The sequence below is a fragment of the Catharus ustulatus genome, chromosome 7 (genome assembly GCF_009819885.2).
Source record: "Catharus ustulatus isolate bCatUst1 chromosome 7, bCatUst1.pri.v2, whole genome shotgun sequence".
Lineage (NCBI taxonomy): Eukaryota > Metazoa > Chordata > Aves > Passeriformes > Turdidae > Catharus > Catharus ustulatus.
Window position 1 is genome coordinate 7,979,048 of NC_046227.1, and position 18,723 is coordinate 7,997,770.

The following is an 18,723-nucleotide window of genomic DNA, read 5'->3' on the forward strand; positions in this document are numbered from 1 at the left end:
GTCGTAATCAAAAACATACAGTTTTAAAAAATGGCCATATCCATGGCAACCTGAACCCGACACCGCCGCAGCCCGGCCCGCTCCCAACGCCTTTACACGTCGCAGAGCGAGGGAGGGAAGGAACGAGGGAGGGAGGCGGCGCGCCGGGCCCCCCTCAGCGCTCCGGGTCCGCCCGCTTGGGGCGCTGCTGCTCCCGCCCCGCCGGCCGCGCGCGACACCGGCGGCCCCGCGGGGAGCCTCGGGGGCGCGGCCGTGGTTTGAGTGACGTCCCCGCCGGCCAATGGGCGCGCCGCGCGCCTGACAGTTAAGCGGGCCGGGCCAATGGCGCGCGGCGGGGGGCGGGCGCGGCGCGGTGCGAGAGGCGCGGCCGGGCGGCGCGGCGGGCAGTCGGCGCGGTGGCGCAGGATGATGCGGCTGTGGCGCTCGGCGCTGCTGCGGGAGCTGCTGCTGCTCGGCCCGCCGGGGGCGGCCGGCGGCGGGGCGCCGGCCCCGGGACCCGCCGCCGGGACCAGGCGCCTCCCGCCGCCGCTCGCCGCCCTCGGCGCCAGCACGCCCGCCGCTCGCCGCGGCCCGGCGGCGCTGCCCTCAGCGCGAGGTCTGTGCACCCGCTCGGAGGGAGCCTTGGAGGAGCCGGGGAAGGGGGCGCAGGCGCCGTCGCCGACTCCCGGCGAGCCCCCCGCCGACAGCGGCCACAACAATAACCACGGCGGCGGCGGCAAGGAGGTGGCCGTAGGCGGCGGCGGGGAGAAGTGAGTGTGGAGGGGGCGGCGGGCGCGGGGGATGATGCGGAGGCGCCATGTGAGCGCCGCCTCCCCTTGCACGCGTGGTGCCTGCGGAAGGGGCCGGGCCGGGCGGGCGGGCGCTTCCCCGGCAGGTGCGGGGTTCCCGGGGGTGCCGCAGTCCATCCCGGCGGCTCGGAGCGGAGGGGAGCGCACACGCGTGGCGGGGGCGGTGTGCGCCCCTCGGGGCTCCGCTGGCCGCGGCGTGGGGCCCCGGCAGCCTCGGGCTCCCCCGGCTCGGGGGTCCCTCCCGGCCCTGGGGAGGCCCGGCGCAGGCAGCGTGCCGGTAGGGTGCCTTTGGAAGCGCTTCCGCTTGGCTAAAAATATTTTTTAAGAGGAGCGAAAGCTGTGTCATCTCACATTAATTATTTAAGGCAGTGTGCGTTGTGCGTAGTGCTGCCTTGGAAGTTTTGCAGCGCTGTGTTCTCCGTGTCTGTATCCACCTGGATGCGTTCCGGTGTATGCTGCTCTAGGGTAACCCGATATTGGACTGGGTGATCTCCAGAGATTCCTTCCAGCCCTAACAATTCTGCGATCTAGTGCAGCCAGGGACAAATAGTGCCATCCGTACGTGGTGAGTACAGATGTTTGAGGGTGCTGCAGGATGTGTGCCTGTGCCAAGAGGTTTTTATTTATCCCTTGGTGACAAAGGTGCATGCAGGTAGTAGAATTACAAGGCTGTATATTTTTATGAAGTTAATATTTCTTCATCAGAACCTGAAATAAAAAAATAAAGATTGGAGACAGGTGTATCAGCTGCAGTTTTGTACCTGGTAATGACTGGTAGTGGATACAGGTGTAGAGTGTAATGATGAGGTAAATGGATTGGCAGAGCATTCTCAGCATTATGCAAGTTTTGAGTGTTCATTTCCTACCACCCCCTGTCTTGACAGTCTGTGCCTTGGGTGTTTGAACCTGGGTACATTTAGAGTCTCAGGTAACCTTTTACAAGAAGTTTGACAGCTTAGCTGCAAGCCCCATGAGGACTCCTCCTTTGTGTGTGTTTGAAATGTGCCCCGTGGCATTCCTGTAGGCACCCTTTGCGCCGATTATGGGGTGGCGTAATTAAAATTAAACCCAAGCTGCTTTCCCAGGCTTTGCTACGCTCATTACCTAGATGAAAAGAGCAAATGACAGAAGAAGCAGGGCCGAGAAAGAAGGTGAACCTCGTTTTGACACTGAGAAAAGTTAGTCTAATGCTAAGAGGAAGTCTGGCAAAGATTCCACAAGGCTAGTCAGGAAGGCTTCAGCCCTTAGCATAATAGTTCTGCTTTTGGGTTGTGGTTTGTGGGGTTTTTTTTAGCATGAGCTTCAGTGTGGCAGGTGGGAGAGAGGATGTGACCTTGTTCTTCTCTGCTTTTTTCCCCCAGATGAGTTAGTTGCTCAGCCTGGTTCAGTGGGGTATAGCCTGCTTTAAAGGCATCACCAGTTAGTTCTGCTGTCAGATGCCTTAAAAAATGCATGCACGTCAGGTTATGTAACCGTATACAATATAATACACAATTATTATTTAATTTAATTTTTTTTGTTTTTTAAATTTGTGCTATTTTTCAACAAATATGAAGTCTCCTCTTTGAATTGGCGCTGTATATAATGTTTTGGAAGAAAAAAAATATTCTTCTGTGGCTTGAATAGGTGTGGTTTGTAAAGACTGCACTTCTGTTTACAAGCAGAAATATAGACATTAAAATCTTTGGAAAAAGTCAGCATGCCAGCTGTGATGGGGTTTTGAAGATATTGCAGAGATGATTTATTGAAGAGGTAGCATTTTCTTAAATTGAGCTGTTATTAGCTTCCTACAGCTAGCAGCAATTAGGGAAATTCTTTAATTTCTAACATGTGTGGTAAAGCTATGTAATCACAAACCAGTTAAACACTTTTAATAATCATTGGCTTTTGGTAAAGGATGTATTTGAAAGTCAGATATTTGTCCTTTGAGTCTTACTGCAAAATGAACAGGGAGAAATTCTGTAAAACATCTAGCATAGAGTTACAAACACAGAAGAAGTTAGAAACTTTCTTTTCATTTCAGGTTGTGCAGGAATTCCTGGTGGCACATTAGGCTGCTGGGTACTTTCATTCTTACTCTTCTTGAAGCAGAACTATGAAAATCTTCCTTCAAGCATTTGTAAATGGTGCATTCCATGCGGAAATCATTGCTATATTAAGGCAGAGTACAGGGTTGAGAAGAAAAGTGAAAAGACAGGTGCCTGAACTGCACTGACAGCTGGGCTAAGTCAGTGCAGTCTGTACTCTGCTGATTCCAGCACTTTGTCATCCATAGTGTCTTAACATTGCATGGAGTTTGGTGAATGGTTTGTGAGCCCAGCTGGCAATAGTATTTTTTTTGTTTGTTTGCTAGTATTGGGGGCTATTTTTTTTTTCTATTTTGTTATACGTTCGGGGTTCTAGGGTGCTAAAATAACTCACAGTGCCAAAAGACAGCAGTAAGGTTTTCCTGTTTATTTGCTTTCTTAACAGTCCTTGCATTGCAGAGTAGGAGTTGCAAGTAAAAACCTAAAATGTTCTGTGCAAAGAAATTTAGAAACAGTTTAATTCCTCCTAGTGAGAATAAATTTTGAGGTCTGTGGCTGATGAAATAACTAGTATCCCATTGCATAATCAGATCCCCTGGTGCATTTTTTCCACAACATCTTCCACCACCTTATCCCTGCTATTCAGCCTTCACACTGTGTATCCAACTGAAACTTAATGTCTTTTGGACAGGAAAAATAATTGAGCTTAAACTGAGAGTGGTCACAGACTGGTAAATTTAATTAATAGGAACTGTGGATTAAAACACAGTAATATCTATGATCATGCCTGAGTTATTAAAACACAGCAGCCTAATACACTCCTCAGTTATAGACATGTATAATGCTTAATACCCTTTGCTCCTACTTTCAATGTTACTATTCTTTGCTTTTACTTTAAATACAAGAGTTCATCTTGCATCTTGTGCTGGACAGTAAAGGGATGAAATGGTTTATCTTAGTAGAAACTATTTCTAAATTCAAAAGGCCTTGATTAAGATGAGAGGGAGGAGCAAAACACGAGTGACCCTAACTTTTGAAAGCTAAATTGCTCACTTTTTGCAGCTAAATGCAGTAGTGCTGGACACTAGTATATAGAATATCACAGAGTGGTTAAAGGCAGTGTTTAAATTTTTTTAATGACAAGGGAGTGGTAGTGCTCTTTTTTATGGCCAGAGATAAATTCTGGAGATGCTTTTAAAAGTAAAATTGCTTTTGCAGGCCAGATTACAGAGGAATAACTAGTAACAGTGTAAAACTAGGCAGTGTTTCATTTTGCTGACACTTCTGTTGGAGTGTGGATACAATAATCAGATGCAAGAAGCAGTTACACGTGTACTTTTATTACACCTTTCATAACTCCTGGAGAGGACAAGGCTTTGAAGCTAGAGTTTTTGTGCTACCATGAGTACTTTGTTAGCTACTAAACAAGTCTGTCTTTGGTCTAAGTTTATAAATATGTAGTTTGCTCTTAAATCTTGGTGGTTCTTGGGTAAATAGCTACCCACCTCTGTTACAGTGCAGTGTCCCACTATAGGAGTGGACAGAAGGTAGTTACTTGTGACCTGACAAGTGTTGGAGATACAACCAAGATAATTCAGCATCTGTAGTATGGTGACACCTTAAAGGTGCCTTGGAGTGGCTACTGACTGACTTGCAGCTTTCATAGAATCCCAGAATAGTTTGGATTGGAAGAGACCATTTAAAGGTCCCTTAGTCCAAACCCCTGTGCAATGAGCAGGGACATCTTCAACCAGATCAGGCTGCTGAGAGCCTCCTGCAATCTGATCTTTAATGTTTCCAAGCATGAGGCATTTACCATCTCTCTGGTGGTAAATCTGTTCCATCATTTCACCACCCTCACCATAAAATTTCTTCGTTATATCTGATATAAAGCTGCCCTGCCCTCTTTTAAAGTGGAAAACCATAATGCCTCATCCTTGTTGTGACCTCTGTGTTGTGACAGATTCTGCTAAAAAACCTGTCCCTTACCTTTCTTATAGACTCACTGTAGGTACTGAAAGGCTGCAGTGAGGTCTCCCAGGACCCTCCTCTTCTCTGTGTGGGGTCTCACCAGAGCAGAGTAAAGGGAAAATCCCCTCCCCACACTGCTCTGGATGCAGACCAGGACACGTTTTGCTCCATGCTTGAGTCATGTCCAGCCACTCCTCCAGCACTCACAAGTCCTTCTGGGCAGGGCTGTTGTGATCTGTTCTTCCCCCAGGCTGTGTGGATTCCAGGAGTTACTGTGGCCCAGGTGTGGAACCCTGCACTTTACCTTGCTGATCTTCATGAGGGTCACACCTGGACAAGCTTTTTGAGTTTGTCCAAGTCCCTCTGGATAATGGCCCATCTCTCAAGCTTGTCACCTGCACCACTCAGCTTGGTGTCATTGGGAAACTTGCTGAAGCTTCATTTGATCCCCCAGTGTCATCGATGAAGATCTTAAATGGTCCCTGAGGGACCATTGTGACAGTAATTGTGACCTCGTTTTTGTGACTGGGGTCATATTTGTTAATAAGGCCTGAAATTGTTAATAGCATTATCATATCTTTATATAATTTGTTGTTCTGTAAATCCTGTTCTGCATTTTGGCAGTTCTGTTCTGAAGTAAAGAGTAATAATCTTCCATATTATTTGAAATTTAATCTTGTTTCTATCCTGGAAACATTTGTTAAAATGAAGTCCTCCCCAGAGTCTGGTGTAGGCATTGTGCTGATGCAAAAGGAAGAGCTGAAAGGAGGACTGCAAAGCCCTTGTGCTTGGAATTCCTATATTGGTTTTTCTTTGTATTTGAAAAAACAGGCCACTGTATTGTAGTTCACTGATTAGTATACTACCAAAGAAGTCTAGTTGTTTAATAGTCTGGTGCTTATTTATTTTTTTAAAGAAGGTAAATAAGTATCAAAAGTCATTATTCATGAAATCAGGTAAACTGGAAATTCCACTTAATTTGACTGTGGAAATTGCAGGTTCCCTGACCTGAAAAACAGCTTTTTACTTAAGTGGAACGGAATTATCTTGCTAAGTGTGTTCACAGTGCCAAAACACATCTTTTAGGTTAAGCAAACATTAGTTACTGACATCACTGATCTGATAAACTGCAGAGCAAGCCTTTTCACCCCTATTTAGCTGATAAACTTTACCAAAAGATGGACTATTTGACAAGGAGCAATTTTCTGTAAATATATTGAATGTCATCCTCTTTGCTTGGGTCTGTGCAGCTCCATTGTTTAATTAGGCTGAGTGACCCAATATTAAACAACAGCAGATGTGAAAGAAATGAAAACCTCGTTGAGAGATTGTCTGCTGTGGAAGGTGCACGTCTCTTTAACAGATTAAAATCTTATGAAGAGGCAGGTAAAATCTTGGTTAAATGTCTGAAGTATTTTTCTGCACCTTTCCAGATGGAAATTGCGTATTTGGAACAGCTGTAAAATTCTGAGTAATTGCTCAGAAATGTGTAATTAATTAGGTTATCAGTTAGCATTTCTCAGTGTGTTTTTTGGCTGGTTTTGCCAGAGTGAAATAATAGGAAAGTTTCCTCTGCCATACCTTCAGCAGTCCAGCAATGACTGGTGTAGGAGTGGCATTCCTTAAAGCATGAAGTCTCTACATTTTGGGGAGCCCAGCTGAATGCTTTGTGTAAATGATGAAGATGTAGAGGTGTAGACAATGTAACTTAGCATAACTTTTAAAATTAGTTCCCTGCAGGATTAGGATGCAGACACAGGGTGCACCTTTAGTTGCTGTGTTGGTAGTTCTGGTGGCTTGACTGGACATACTGTCCCCAAAGGATTAAAAGTGAAACATGCTGCCTGGAAGACCTGAATTTTCTTTAGGAAAGAAATTCAGTAATTTGCTTGAGGTAGTTGGAAGCGTTTGTCTTGGTTGAATTGCCAGCCTGTTTGTGCATTAGTCAGCCAGCATAATTTAAATTTAAAAAAATAAATCTAGACTGTAAGACAAGGAAAGTTCTGTTGGCTTACAAAGCTGTCTTCTGTTCTTGGTATGTAAGTACAGTGTTTTAAATTATAAAATGAGAGGTGATATTTTTTACTACTGGTTTTCACAGCTAGTTACGAGGAAAGGAGGGAGGCAAGGGCAACCTAGAGGTTGTCTCGAATTTATAAGGGTATTTGGATATAATCAGATTTTTATTAAAAATAATCATAAATCTGACTTGTGTAAGTATTGGGAGAGGATTAAACATCAGTCAGTGAGATTGCATTGGCCTATCTAGAGTCTGTTCTTAGCTGCAGCATTTTATTTTTGCAGTTGTAACCCTGAGATCTGTTATTCAAAGAATTACTAATCTCTTGAAAATATCAGTGACTGGAATTTGGACCTGCTTTTTGTAAACACATGCATAAATGTATAAAAATACATAAATTGCCACTGAGCATTCTAGTTTCAGGCAATAGTTTATCTATTACTGTATAGTAACAAAGTATTGCCAGTATTAATAGATTATAAGATAGACCTTTAAAATTGATGGCTAAAATAATGTAAGACTGCATACTCTGCAGTTTTAGTTACTATCTAGGCTTGGTTTTATGTATTTTTTTGTTTGTCAAACATTGGAACATTGGCTTTTTCCTTTTGGAAACAATCCTGGGCACTTCAGGGGACCAAAGAATCAGAATCCCTTTGCTGTCGCTGTCCCTCCCAGTCTGAAAGTGTAGTGGGCACTGCTTACAGGGCAAATGTAAAGACTTGGACTCCTGCTTGCTGCAGGGTGCTCTGGAATATCAAGGAATATTTTTATACTTTTTGTAGGTTAAATCTAGAAACTTCCAAAGGCTTTGAGGGAAAGCTGTCAGTACTACAGCTTTCTGTCTTAGAAGGAATCTGAGTGTTTAGTTTGGTGGGTTCCTTCAGATTTCACCTAAAATGGAGATGCAGGTAAAGAGAAGCTGCAGGTGTAGGGGAAGCATATCTGGGAGTGAAATAGGTGAGCCTGGGATGGTGTGTTTACACTGATAAGCGCAGTGACCATTAAAGGTGCATCTGCACTGGGTTTACTTAGCTAAGTAGGTGTGATGAGAGTCACTCCTTCTGCTTCACCGGCTCTGTTATGCTGCAGATGGCTTTGCTTGTTCACGGTAACTGGTGGGGCTTACATAAGCTTCTAGAAGGATAAGGGCTTCAGGATAAGGACTCCTCTGTGGAGTCCTGAGAACAGGACTGTTGTGAAGAAAATATTGCACATGTGTGATCTCCTTCTCTTGCCTGTAGAGCAGTTGGGTCAGCATGCTCTACAACCTCATTATAAGGCATGTATATCCTGGAATCTTATAAATAATTTATCCTCTGCAACTAACGTGCCTATCCTTGGTAACATCAAAAAGAGGGATATGTGATTAATCTGCTCCCAAAAATTCTAAATATAATCTTAGCGGTAAATGTATGACAGTAAAAATATGACTGAGTTGCAGTTAAAAATATTTGCTACTGCAAAATCTATGTGTGCTGCTTGTAATATTACCATTTTTTATCAACTTAAAGTCCAACTAAGGTTTGTGTTCACTGATCAAAATGTTCTTTGAAATTACTGGTAGCAGTGAAAATGTGCTTCCCTGAGAATAATGCAAAAATGTGTATAAATAAAAACAGGCACTAAAATAATCTATGCTTTTTTGTGTTTTCCAGCAAAATGAAACAAGGTCTCCTTCCCAGCTTAGAAGATCTACTTTTCTATACTATTGCAGAAGGACAAGAAAAAATACCAGTTCATAAGTTCATAACTGTAAGTTTACTGTTCCAAAGTGCTGTATGAAAGCTAACTACTGCAAGGTTATTTTAACATTCTAAATGCAAGAATGCAAAGCAAAGAATTTCTGTTGTACATGTTTAGCTGCAGGAAGGAATGTAACTATTGTTTTCCTCCCCCAGTGCTGTTTCTGTAGTTAAGTAAGAGAAGGAGTGTATTAATGTTGTTATTTACTTCTTTGATGTGCAGAAGAGTCTGCTTGAAGGCAGCTGTGCCTATGGCATGGCTCGGTAGTATTTGTGCTTGTGTAAAATATAGTTGGACCGCTGGATTTCAAACAACATTAATGCTTTTGACATAAAATGCAGCCAAAATGGCCAAAGGAAATTGCTAAAGAACCAGTAAAGTGTCACAGTGTCTCTGTTGATGATGCAGTGGCAGATCTCTTACAGTGATAAACAGTGAGCAGTAGATAAATTGACTGTAATAGCATATCTTCTCATTTAGTAATTATTGTTTTGTTGTTATAGGCACTCAAATCTACAGGATTGCGTACGTCCGATCCTCGATTGAAAGAGTGCATGGATATGCTAAGACTGACTCTTCAGACCACTTCAGATGGTGTTATGCTGGACAAAGACCTTTTTAAAAAGTAAACTTTCTGTCAGTTATGTAACTGTATAATTCTGAATGAATGCTGTCTGTGTGTTACTGAGTGCTGTTTTAAGGAGAGACATAAGGTATATAAATTGATTTGAATGGGAGTCAGACAATACTCCTGATGCTATTTTGATAGAAGTTTGTTCTCGGATTTCATACAGCAGACAGGCTGTGTGATCTCCACAAGAGTTTAATGTGTCAATATTGTTTGTGTGTGTCTGACCCCCTACTGCAACTCTTGGTCAGATGCCAAAGTCAATTGATGCAGCATGAAATGTTTAGTATGATTACAGAGAAGTGCTCTCTCACTGCATTGTAAGTTTTTAATCTGAAGTTCAGGATGCTGCTTCCGTGTGGCAAAACGTTCAGAGCATGTATGTAATTCTAAAAGTGAGTATGTGGAAAACAGTGACAAACTTCAATATATGTGAAGATGAGGGGGTTAGGATTGCAAACATTGGTCTGTTTTGGAAAAGATCTGTGTGCTGTATTTTAGTGATGCTTTTGGGTTTTTTTTAGCAAAGTCTGTAATTGGCTGAATAGTACAAGCACTGTTGAGGTTGTCTCTGTTCATTTCAAGCACACTCCTTTGTTCTTCTGCTTGCAGCTCTGTGTGCCAAAAGGTTGGAAATTTAGAGGCTCATAAATTTTGAAATGAAATTTTTATAGTCTATTTTTCTGTCTACATTTTTACTCCATTTGCAGGCTAAATTATAAAACTTATTTGCACTTGCAATTTTTAACTGTATATATATAATACATATATTTTATGTACATATAGGATATAAAATATGTGCGGTACATGCTTATGCTGTGCTGTGTATTTACATAGATTATGTAAGTATAAATACATAAAGTATATATATATAAATATATATAAACATTTTTGGAAATAGATTAAAAAAGGGAATGTTTGTGTGTGTGTGACAAAAAAGCCAGTCAATTCCTTAAGCAGATGTGAAATACTTTGTAAAGGTTCAGCATTGACTAATTTTACTCCTGTGTTAAGTTCTAGACCAGGTCTTCACTATTTTTGTTGTCAGCAGAGTAAAATCTCTAAATTGTTAGATTCAGAAACCTTCCTGGGTGTATGGAGGGATTGGAAAGGAACTTCATTTGCTATTATGTATTGCATTTATACAAAAAGGCTTATTTGTTAAAGTAAACTGAGTTATTTTTTAGGCAAGGGCCCTGCATTTGAAGAAGAATTGATTGCTAATTAGCAGGATTGTCTTACATTCTGTGTCACATCTCTGGGATTTGAGTCTCTGTGTGAGGAGAGTAGTTATTATTATAACAATTTGTGGAAAGCTTATATGGTTGCTTCTTGCATAGGTAAAGTTCTGAATGTAAAGATTATACCAAAGTGGAGAGATGAATCTTATTTCACATAGCAAGTTTTTCTTGGCAGCAGCAGAAGGTTACTTTGCAACCTTTTTTGTAAATTAAAGTGCCCCGAACTTCCTTGTAGGGACACTGCATTTGTTGTGAAGAGATTTGCACTGTATTTTCTTCTTCAAGTGTTTAAGGTGTGAAATACAAGAATGTATCTACTTAGCTTTACTTACCTCGGGACTTGAAAGCTTCAGTTCCCTAAACATAGAAGTCAGTGGTATAATTCTCCTCTTGAATTTGAATCCAAACCTGCCAGATCAAATAAAGTATTGAGGTTAAGTGATCTGGAGTAATGGTTGCATAAGCTTGACTAAATCAGTCAAGTTCAGTAGAAATTAGCAGTGAAATACACCACGTGCATCTGTATTGTCTGTTTCTGTATGCCTTTTTAGTGGTTCTAAACATTAGATTCCAATTTGACTAAAATTGCATTATATTGAAGTTTTTTGGCTTTACAGCATTCTACACATGAGAAAGAATCTCCATGTTACAGGCAGAACAGCTTGGAGTTTTAATCTTTCATCTGCAGAATTTCTTGAGTTGAAGATTTCTGGGGTGCACATTTTGTAGAGAGTGCTAGTAAATTTTTTAATTAGCTGTTCATGTTGCATTTGTGTAACTTAGTGTGGTCTTTACAGGGTGAGACCAGGCTACTACTGAAAGCAATGCAACGTGCTGGTTAGCTTGCTATGAGAATTTTTTCTTTTTTCCCTTTTTGGTGCTACTTAATATAATAGTACTATCTATTGTTAGATGAAACTTGGGCTGCTTTGTGTAGGGAAGCAGTAATAAGCAATCTGAGTCAGAATTTCAAAAATAGCAAGGTGGTAAAGGAAACAAAGTGATCCTAACTTTACACTAGAGAACAAAGATGCGATTTCCAAAAACCCTCGAACTGTTGCTTTCAAATTTCTTCGTACAAGTCATTGACAGTTAATATAGACCATAAGACTTGCAGCCTACTCTTCCTAACCATTGTGTATCAGGAAAAATGTATAGTTTGAAATGACTTTTTGTAAAGTTGGGCAAAAAATGCTTGGATTGAGATTTGGCAAGCGAGTTTTTTTTTGGTTTTTTTTTTAGGTTGAGATTGTAAAGTTGTGAAGTGGAAGAATATGAAGTAGGAAGTTTTTAGTGTACCTATCCTGAACACCACTAAACTGTGTGAGAGATAAGGGTCACGTTTTTCATAAGATTTGATGGTAGAAAGATTTTATTTATCCATATAATTATTTACTTAAATTCTTCCCTGTGATCTTTTCCTATTGCTCTACTTCTTCAGAGCCTGAGGCCGGCCATCTCCAGAGGGTTACATTGAACATAATTAGTTAATTATTTTGGTGGGGAGGAGATGTCAGCTGCAGAATCTTAGAGGCTGTCATGGCTCATGTCCTGGCTGACTGAAAACTCTCAGTCCTATTTACTGTCCTGTTAAAGGGAGACCTAAGAACTCTGTTGTTTTGTCCATGCACCCATTGTTCTGAATACCCATCTAGATTACTGGAAGCCTTGTATTTAATTTAGTCTGAGAATTCATACAGTTTGCATGGGTTAAGGAGTACCAGGATAAATACCCAGACAATGACCTTGGCAGAGTCTGGGAAAAATGGTTAACAGTAAGTAATGTCCTTCACCAGCACAGCCATTTCTGTAGTGAGTTTGTATTGAATTGTTCTAATAGGTTTGGGTGAACTTCAGATTTATTTTTTTTCTTATAGGAGTGCTTAATGCTGTCCGGGTAGTACAGCCAATGTAAAAGTGTAAAAGTGCATCTGAAGTTCAAACCTAATGCATGTTATGTTGCCACTCCTTCTGCACACAAAGCTGCCATCAGTGTTATTAATTACTTTCGAAAAGGGGTTTTGCACCTGGAGTAGGTGACTGTAATTGGAAGCTGCTGGGAACAAAAGCAAACAGGATTTTTTGCAAGATACAGAGGAAAAAAAATGACAGGTTGCAACAAAACCAGCTCAATTGCAGTTTTAACATAGGCTAAGAAAACAATGTATTACTTACAGCAGCTTGTGACTGTTCATCGGAAACTTTATAGTTTCTCTTTCACTTTTGGAGAGCAGTGCCTATCAGCATTTGAAGTGGTTATCAGTTGAATTTAAGATAAAGTCTTCGAAGTATGGAGGAGTTTAAAGGCTTAGGAAAAGAGAGGGCGATTCAAAGGATAGTTCTGTCTCTTCACTGGTCTTCATGCACCTTCCTTTTGAACTAATGATGATTAATAGTAGGGTTATTGAAATATCTATGCTAAGTGAAAGCATTTTCCTAAATTTTTTTTTCTAAATAAGTCTTAATTGGAAGGTATGTTCTTCTTCGTGGTATGTGCCCAGATGTTCTTAACTTTCCATTTGCCTGCACTGATAGTATGTGTCTGCTTCTGTCAACACTGCTAGACGGCATGGTATGAAGGTGTTAACTGTTTGTTTGCTGTTAAACCTCCCTTTGTCCTCCTCACACCGGGATAGGGCTGTTAATAGCCTTTATCAGGTCATATTTTAACTGACTTGATAATGGCTCCCAATTCCCACCCTGCTCCTGCTTTCCTCTCACCCACAGGCACACCACTTCCAGCGTGTATCAGTTTGTGTTTTCATCCTTCCTTCTGTTTGCCCTAGATAAGTCTTTTCCTTTTTATCTCATCAGTTTTTTTAACTGTCCCAGATGGGCTGGCGCTCAGAGGGTGTGGCCGATAGTATAAGTGTGTCCTGGCCTTAAAGGCAACAGAGATTCCTTGAGTGCTGCTGTTTTGAAAGAAAAAAACTTGCAGTAGGGCTCACTGTTAACTTTTGCTTAGTTCAGGCGATGTTATCAAGTTTTCCCACAGGGTTTTTTACTTATTACAGTGGAATCACATTCCACTTTGGTCTGTTGGCAGCGTTCTCACCTCAGTTCGTGGTGAAACGGTGAAGTGAGAGAAAGTAACCCCGAACTTCCCATGTCTGATCTAACTCTGAAATTAGCACTTTTTTAGACAAGGACTGGGTTAGATAAACTTCAGATGGCTTGATCCTAAGAACTGAGTGCTTAAGATCCCTTTTGCAAGCTGAGGTGCTACTTGAAGGCAGATTGATAATACCTTGCAGTACGACTTCACAGTTGAAACTTCAAAAGAGAGCTTTAAGTGGAAAGGAATAAGAATGAATGCAATAAAGTTATTATAACCAATTAAAAAATAGTTACAAATTGAAAAAGTAATAAAGACTTGTTCTTGTAGGCATGTAGCTTCAAGGGACTGAAGGTCCTAATTAAATAACATGTAATTGCTACTTAAATATGGCTTTTTTGACAGTACATTGTTGAAGTACTAATAAACGTTTTTAACTTTGCAGGTGTGTACAAAGTAATATCGTGTTGCTTACTCAAGCTTTCAGAAGGAAGTTCGTCATCCCAGATTTTATGTCATTTACTTCCCATATTGATGAGCTATATGAAAGTGCTAAAAAACAATCTGGAGGAAAGGTAACCTCTTTGTAAATTGAACTTCAAACTTCTGTAGATTTTCAGTATTAAACAAACGTGTCATTTGTTAAGTAGACAAATTTTTCTAAAAGTTTTTAGCAAAATTAAACTGGCAACTTGATGAAAGAGTTTTGGAAGTTCGGTTATGCCTGCAACTTGTAAACTGTGTTAGAAATACAGTTCACAGCCTCTTAAGAATCTTGTAGCATTTTGATGTTGGAATATGAAAGTAGTATTATTCTTTCTTTATTTTACATAAACTATAAAGCTACTGTATAATTTGTCAGACTACTCTTAGGCTGTAGAAAAATGATTCAGTTCTACATGTCTGTCTGGATTGTGTGACAAAAGTAATTGTGAATACTGTACCTTTGTTAGTAAATAAAATTTATTCTGGTGCTTATTTTCAATAAATTAGTTGAAAAATCCCAGACTGTGTTACAAGTTAAAAAATTAATATTATTTGAAACTGCTGAATATGCTGTAATACAGAACAGAGGTACCTCTCTGAATGTGCTGAAAATTTTACTTTGAAAAAATGTTTTATTTGAGAGTGATCTAGTGAATATAATAATTTCTAATGAAGTTTTAGATGCACCATGCTATTATTTGTAGTATAACTCAGTTGTACCTTGTGTATTCTTTCACTGATATTTATTTTAATTAACGTGGAGTTAATTATTTTGGATATTGTAATGTGTCTCTCTCTTTCACACTGTGATAGGTTGCTGACTATATTCCACAACTGGCCAAGTTCAGCCCTGATTTGTGGGGAGTGTCACTTTGCACTGTCGATGGACAGAGGTATATTGTAACTTCCACATTTTGTTCTTGGAATAGTTGAAGGAAAGACAGAGGCAATGCTTCTGTAGTATTAATATTTGGAAGTTGAAAAGCTTTGTCTTGTGTGCATCGAGCTGTATAACTTCCTGTGTAGGTCTCAATGTACCTAAGTGGTAGCTCCTTCTCTGTATTTTAATGTTTTCTCTGTAGCATTGTTATATAATGTGTGTCACTGAAAAATGCAGATTCATGTTCTTTAAAAAGCAAACAAAGATGTAGAAACTGGACAGAGCTGAATACAGTTGTGCTTTTCAGGTTTATCAGACTTTCCCCTGTAAGGGTTTATGTAGGTCTTAGATCGAGTCAGAGTGATTTTATTTTTCTCAGTAACAGAGTAGCAGAGACAGTTAGGAGCCTAGATGCAAAGGGATACCTTGCACCATCTAGCTGAGAAGTAACATGAGCTCTGTGTCTTCCTTTGTGAGTACACAATACGAGATGCTCATCAGCTCTGCTGACCTGCAGTTTGATGTGGTCCTACTGCAGGTCCTGGAAACTGCAATGTTTAGGTGTTGTATTTGTGAATGAGGCATTCCTGAGAGCATCAGACTTGCTTCTGGTGACTGTGGCTTGGAGTTCATTTTGCCATGATCTGTTGAGGTCCATATGTTAGCTCCTAATTAGCCATATGTTCTGTAATCTCAGGGGAGGAGCTATACAAGTGAGCAGACATATTTTTTTCATCTCCCTGTTTTAAGTGTCTGAATTATAATCTATTAATAGTAAAAAACCTTATACATCCAATTGGCATTTTGCTTTGTTTTGGTATTATGTGCTAATGAAAGTTCTTACAATGTTAATTTTTGTAATGTTTAATGTTGTGTAATGTTAGCTTTTATAATGCCAAAATGGCATTGTGATTTTCACTGAAGCCTTCTTGTGTTTTCTGCAAAGAACAGAAGCATATACACTCCTGATTTTGCCATCAGACAAGTGGCTGCTTCAAGCCTTTTGCTGTATCTAGATGTGGCATATGCTGCTTGCATGAGTCACTCTTGGGTGCAGTCTGACATAGATGCTGAAAGTAAACTTTACAAAAGATAGCATGGTAATAACTGTTATATCTTTGCCATTATTAAAGGAAATGTAAATATGGCCATTTGATTATTGCTCTCAGTGCAAAACCAAGCTGCATCTCATCTTTGTTTATATAGACATAAATCAGTAGAGTGGCTCTATTTGGGTCAGCTGTACCCTGCTGAGTATGTGGTTGGCAATTGTGTAGGATAAATGTAAGACTAGAGGTCTTAGGTGTTCTTTTTGCTCTGATACAAACCCATTTCTGAAATTGGTTTTATTTTATTACTTCTGCAGTACTCAGCAACTGACTTTGTTGTGCTTGGCTTATGGAGTCAGTTGCTAAAACCTCTAAATATCATGGTTATGATTTTTAAAATGAGATTAATGATAATATGCTTTTGCTATTTGGGGTGTTTTTCTTAATAGTCCTTGTGTGTTGAAGGATAGATGAAGCATTTAACATTCTACTGGCACAGCTGACAAACAGGAAATTTCAAGCCTCTTCATCTCTGTTTTTCCCAGGCATTCTGTGGGTGATACCAAAGTTCCATTTTGTCTTCAGTCCTGCGTCAAGCCTTTGAAATACGCGATTGCTGTCAATGATCTCGGCACAGAGTATGTGCACAGATATGTTGGTAAAGAGCCTAGTGGACTGAGATTCAACAAATTGTTCCTGAATGAAGATGGTAAGAGACACATTATACTTAATAATGCAAATGCTCAGCTTTAGGAAATTGAGGCAAGCCTACACAGGTTTTTCAGTCTTGTCATTTTACTGTGTCCTTCTAAGTCTTATTACTAGGCAGTGTCCCAGAATGTTTTGCCATCAGGAAGGTAGACTTAGTCTTTGTTAGTCTTTTTTGCCTGATTCAGAATGCTAGTGAAAGAAGTTTTATTGCTTCTATTCATTTGCTAGTTACTGAGATGTAGGAAAGCCTAAAGAATTTTAACAGTGCAGGTATTTGAAATTTATTTTTATTTGGTAGCAAGTGTACCTTAACCATGGCTTCTGTAAAATGGTGGTGAAAGAATAAAATACATTTTAAAAAACATGTCACTTCTCAGCCTTCTGAGAAGCAGGTGCTGGTGCCAAAGGCCAGCACTGACTAGTTTCCAGAAGGCGAAATCTTCCCACAGTTTATTCTAAATGGAACTTGGCTACTGACTCAAAACAATGTTTTTATTTTTTTCCCTGTGGCAGGAGTATTTTAGCAAGACTTTCTCATACAGCACTTACCTAGATTATTTCTTTTTCCTATTATATTAGTTCTTAAGCATGGAAATGTTATTTTAAAAACTTTGTAACAAAAATCTGAAAAAGGTGACTCATGTAGCCTTAGAGGAAATACTGGATGTTATCTCTGAAACACAAATGTTTCTTCTAGTGGGTCTGTCTCAGTGAAAGAACAGACAATGTTTCCGTTGCTATGGTATTGCAATTAATATTTAATTGCCGGCATAAGGCTTGGATGACATTTTTGTCAAATACTGTATTGAATTCTGACTTAAATATCTGTATTATTAATATGTTAATGATACATGATCATACTTATTATGTTTATAAATACATACAAATTATTTATATTAAAATTATTTATTTCATTTATACCTCAAAATCATTTTTCCATACTTAAAAATGCAATTTATTTCTTCTCTTTTATTATGGTAGTAAATGGTGATGAAAAACCAATGTAGGAATATATTGCCAAGAAAGGATTAAGCATTTTCTCGAGTTATGCTGTCTTGTTTTTGCTTTTTTGGTTTTTCCAAATATAGTGTTGTAACAGTGTGAAGGCTTGTCTTTCATATCCTACAAAAACTTTACTGTAAAAAAAGCTTTGATGGTGCTGAAAGCTACCCCTTAATTCCTTTGAGCTAATATAGATGTTCTCTATTTTTTCTTTTTAATAACCTGACAAAGTGTAGTAATTATTCTCTTCTTTTTATTGCTACTTTTAAAATTGAACTATTGGAGAAGATGAATTGGTGGGCTGTGGTCTTCTACATTACTGTTATACCTCAGGAGTGTTTATAAGGCTGTTATGCATAAGAGAATTTGGACAATTGAAATTTTGACCAATGAACATGAAATTAATAGAGAAGACTTAATTCACATGATAGAAAATTTAATTTTTAAGAATGTGCTTCTGTGGCTGATAGACATGAGAAAAAAAATGTTGGAACTGACCTGGATGGCCTCTTAGGCACTTAAGAAAAGACTAAAACAGAAAGTAGAAATCTAATAAATAGAAACATTTCAGTTATAGTGAGAGAAAGGGAGGTTGAGATTCTCCAAGTAAAGGAAGAGAAGGGTTTAAAAGATTCAATCTATACTTTGTAGATTTAAACCACTGTATGAACTTAAGACATGCAGAGCATTTGTCAGCTTGCATATCCATAAATACTTTGAAGACCAGATTGGAAAATTTTAAAGAAATAGATTTTTAATCTATTTAGTTTTTAAATATTCAGACATAGTTGAATTTCATGTTTGTTATCCAGATTTTATGAAGTGATACACAGGTGTCTAAAAACTGTTTAGACATGCATCTGAAGGTATTTTTTGTATACTTACTATATGGAAGATTCCTAAAACAGGATATTCTTGCATTTCATTGTTTACTAGTATTGAGGTTCAAGCTGGAAAGAATGAAGAATATTTTAAGACAATTTTAAATTATAGCTAAAAATGCCAACTTAATAAGCTTTTGCTGTATTCTGCAGGGTTATGAATATTCACTTTTAAAACTTGTTTTATCAAAGGGAGTATATTGCACAATCCAGTTCAGATTTCTGGAGGAATAAAACA

The 18,723-nt window shown here is 39.5% G+C and overlaps 1 protein-coding gene across 1 annotated transcript in view; it reads left to right on the plus strand.

Moving 5' to 3' along the window:
• The first annotated feature begins 360 nt into the window (after positions 1 to 360).
• The window catches only part of GLS (glutaminase), a 61,334-nt gene continuing 42,971 nt past the window's right edge, over positions 361 to 18,723 (plus strand). The window contains exons 1-6 of the mRNA XM_033064799.2: positions 361 to 749; positions 8,465 to 8,561; positions 9,056 to 9,177; positions 13,922 to 14,051; positions 14,776 to 14,855; positions 16,437 to 16,600. Of these exons, the coding sequence (XP_032920690.1) occupies positions 406 to 749; positions 8,465 to 8,561; positions 9,056 to 9,177; positions 13,922 to 14,051; positions 14,776 to 14,855; positions 16,437 to 16,600 (937 nt within the window). The 5' untranslated portion in view covers positions 361 to 405. The remainder of the gene's footprint in view (positions 750 to 8,464; positions 8,562 to 9,055; positions 9,178 to 13,921; positions 14,052 to 14,775; positions 14,856 to 16,436; positions 16,601 to 18,723) is intronic.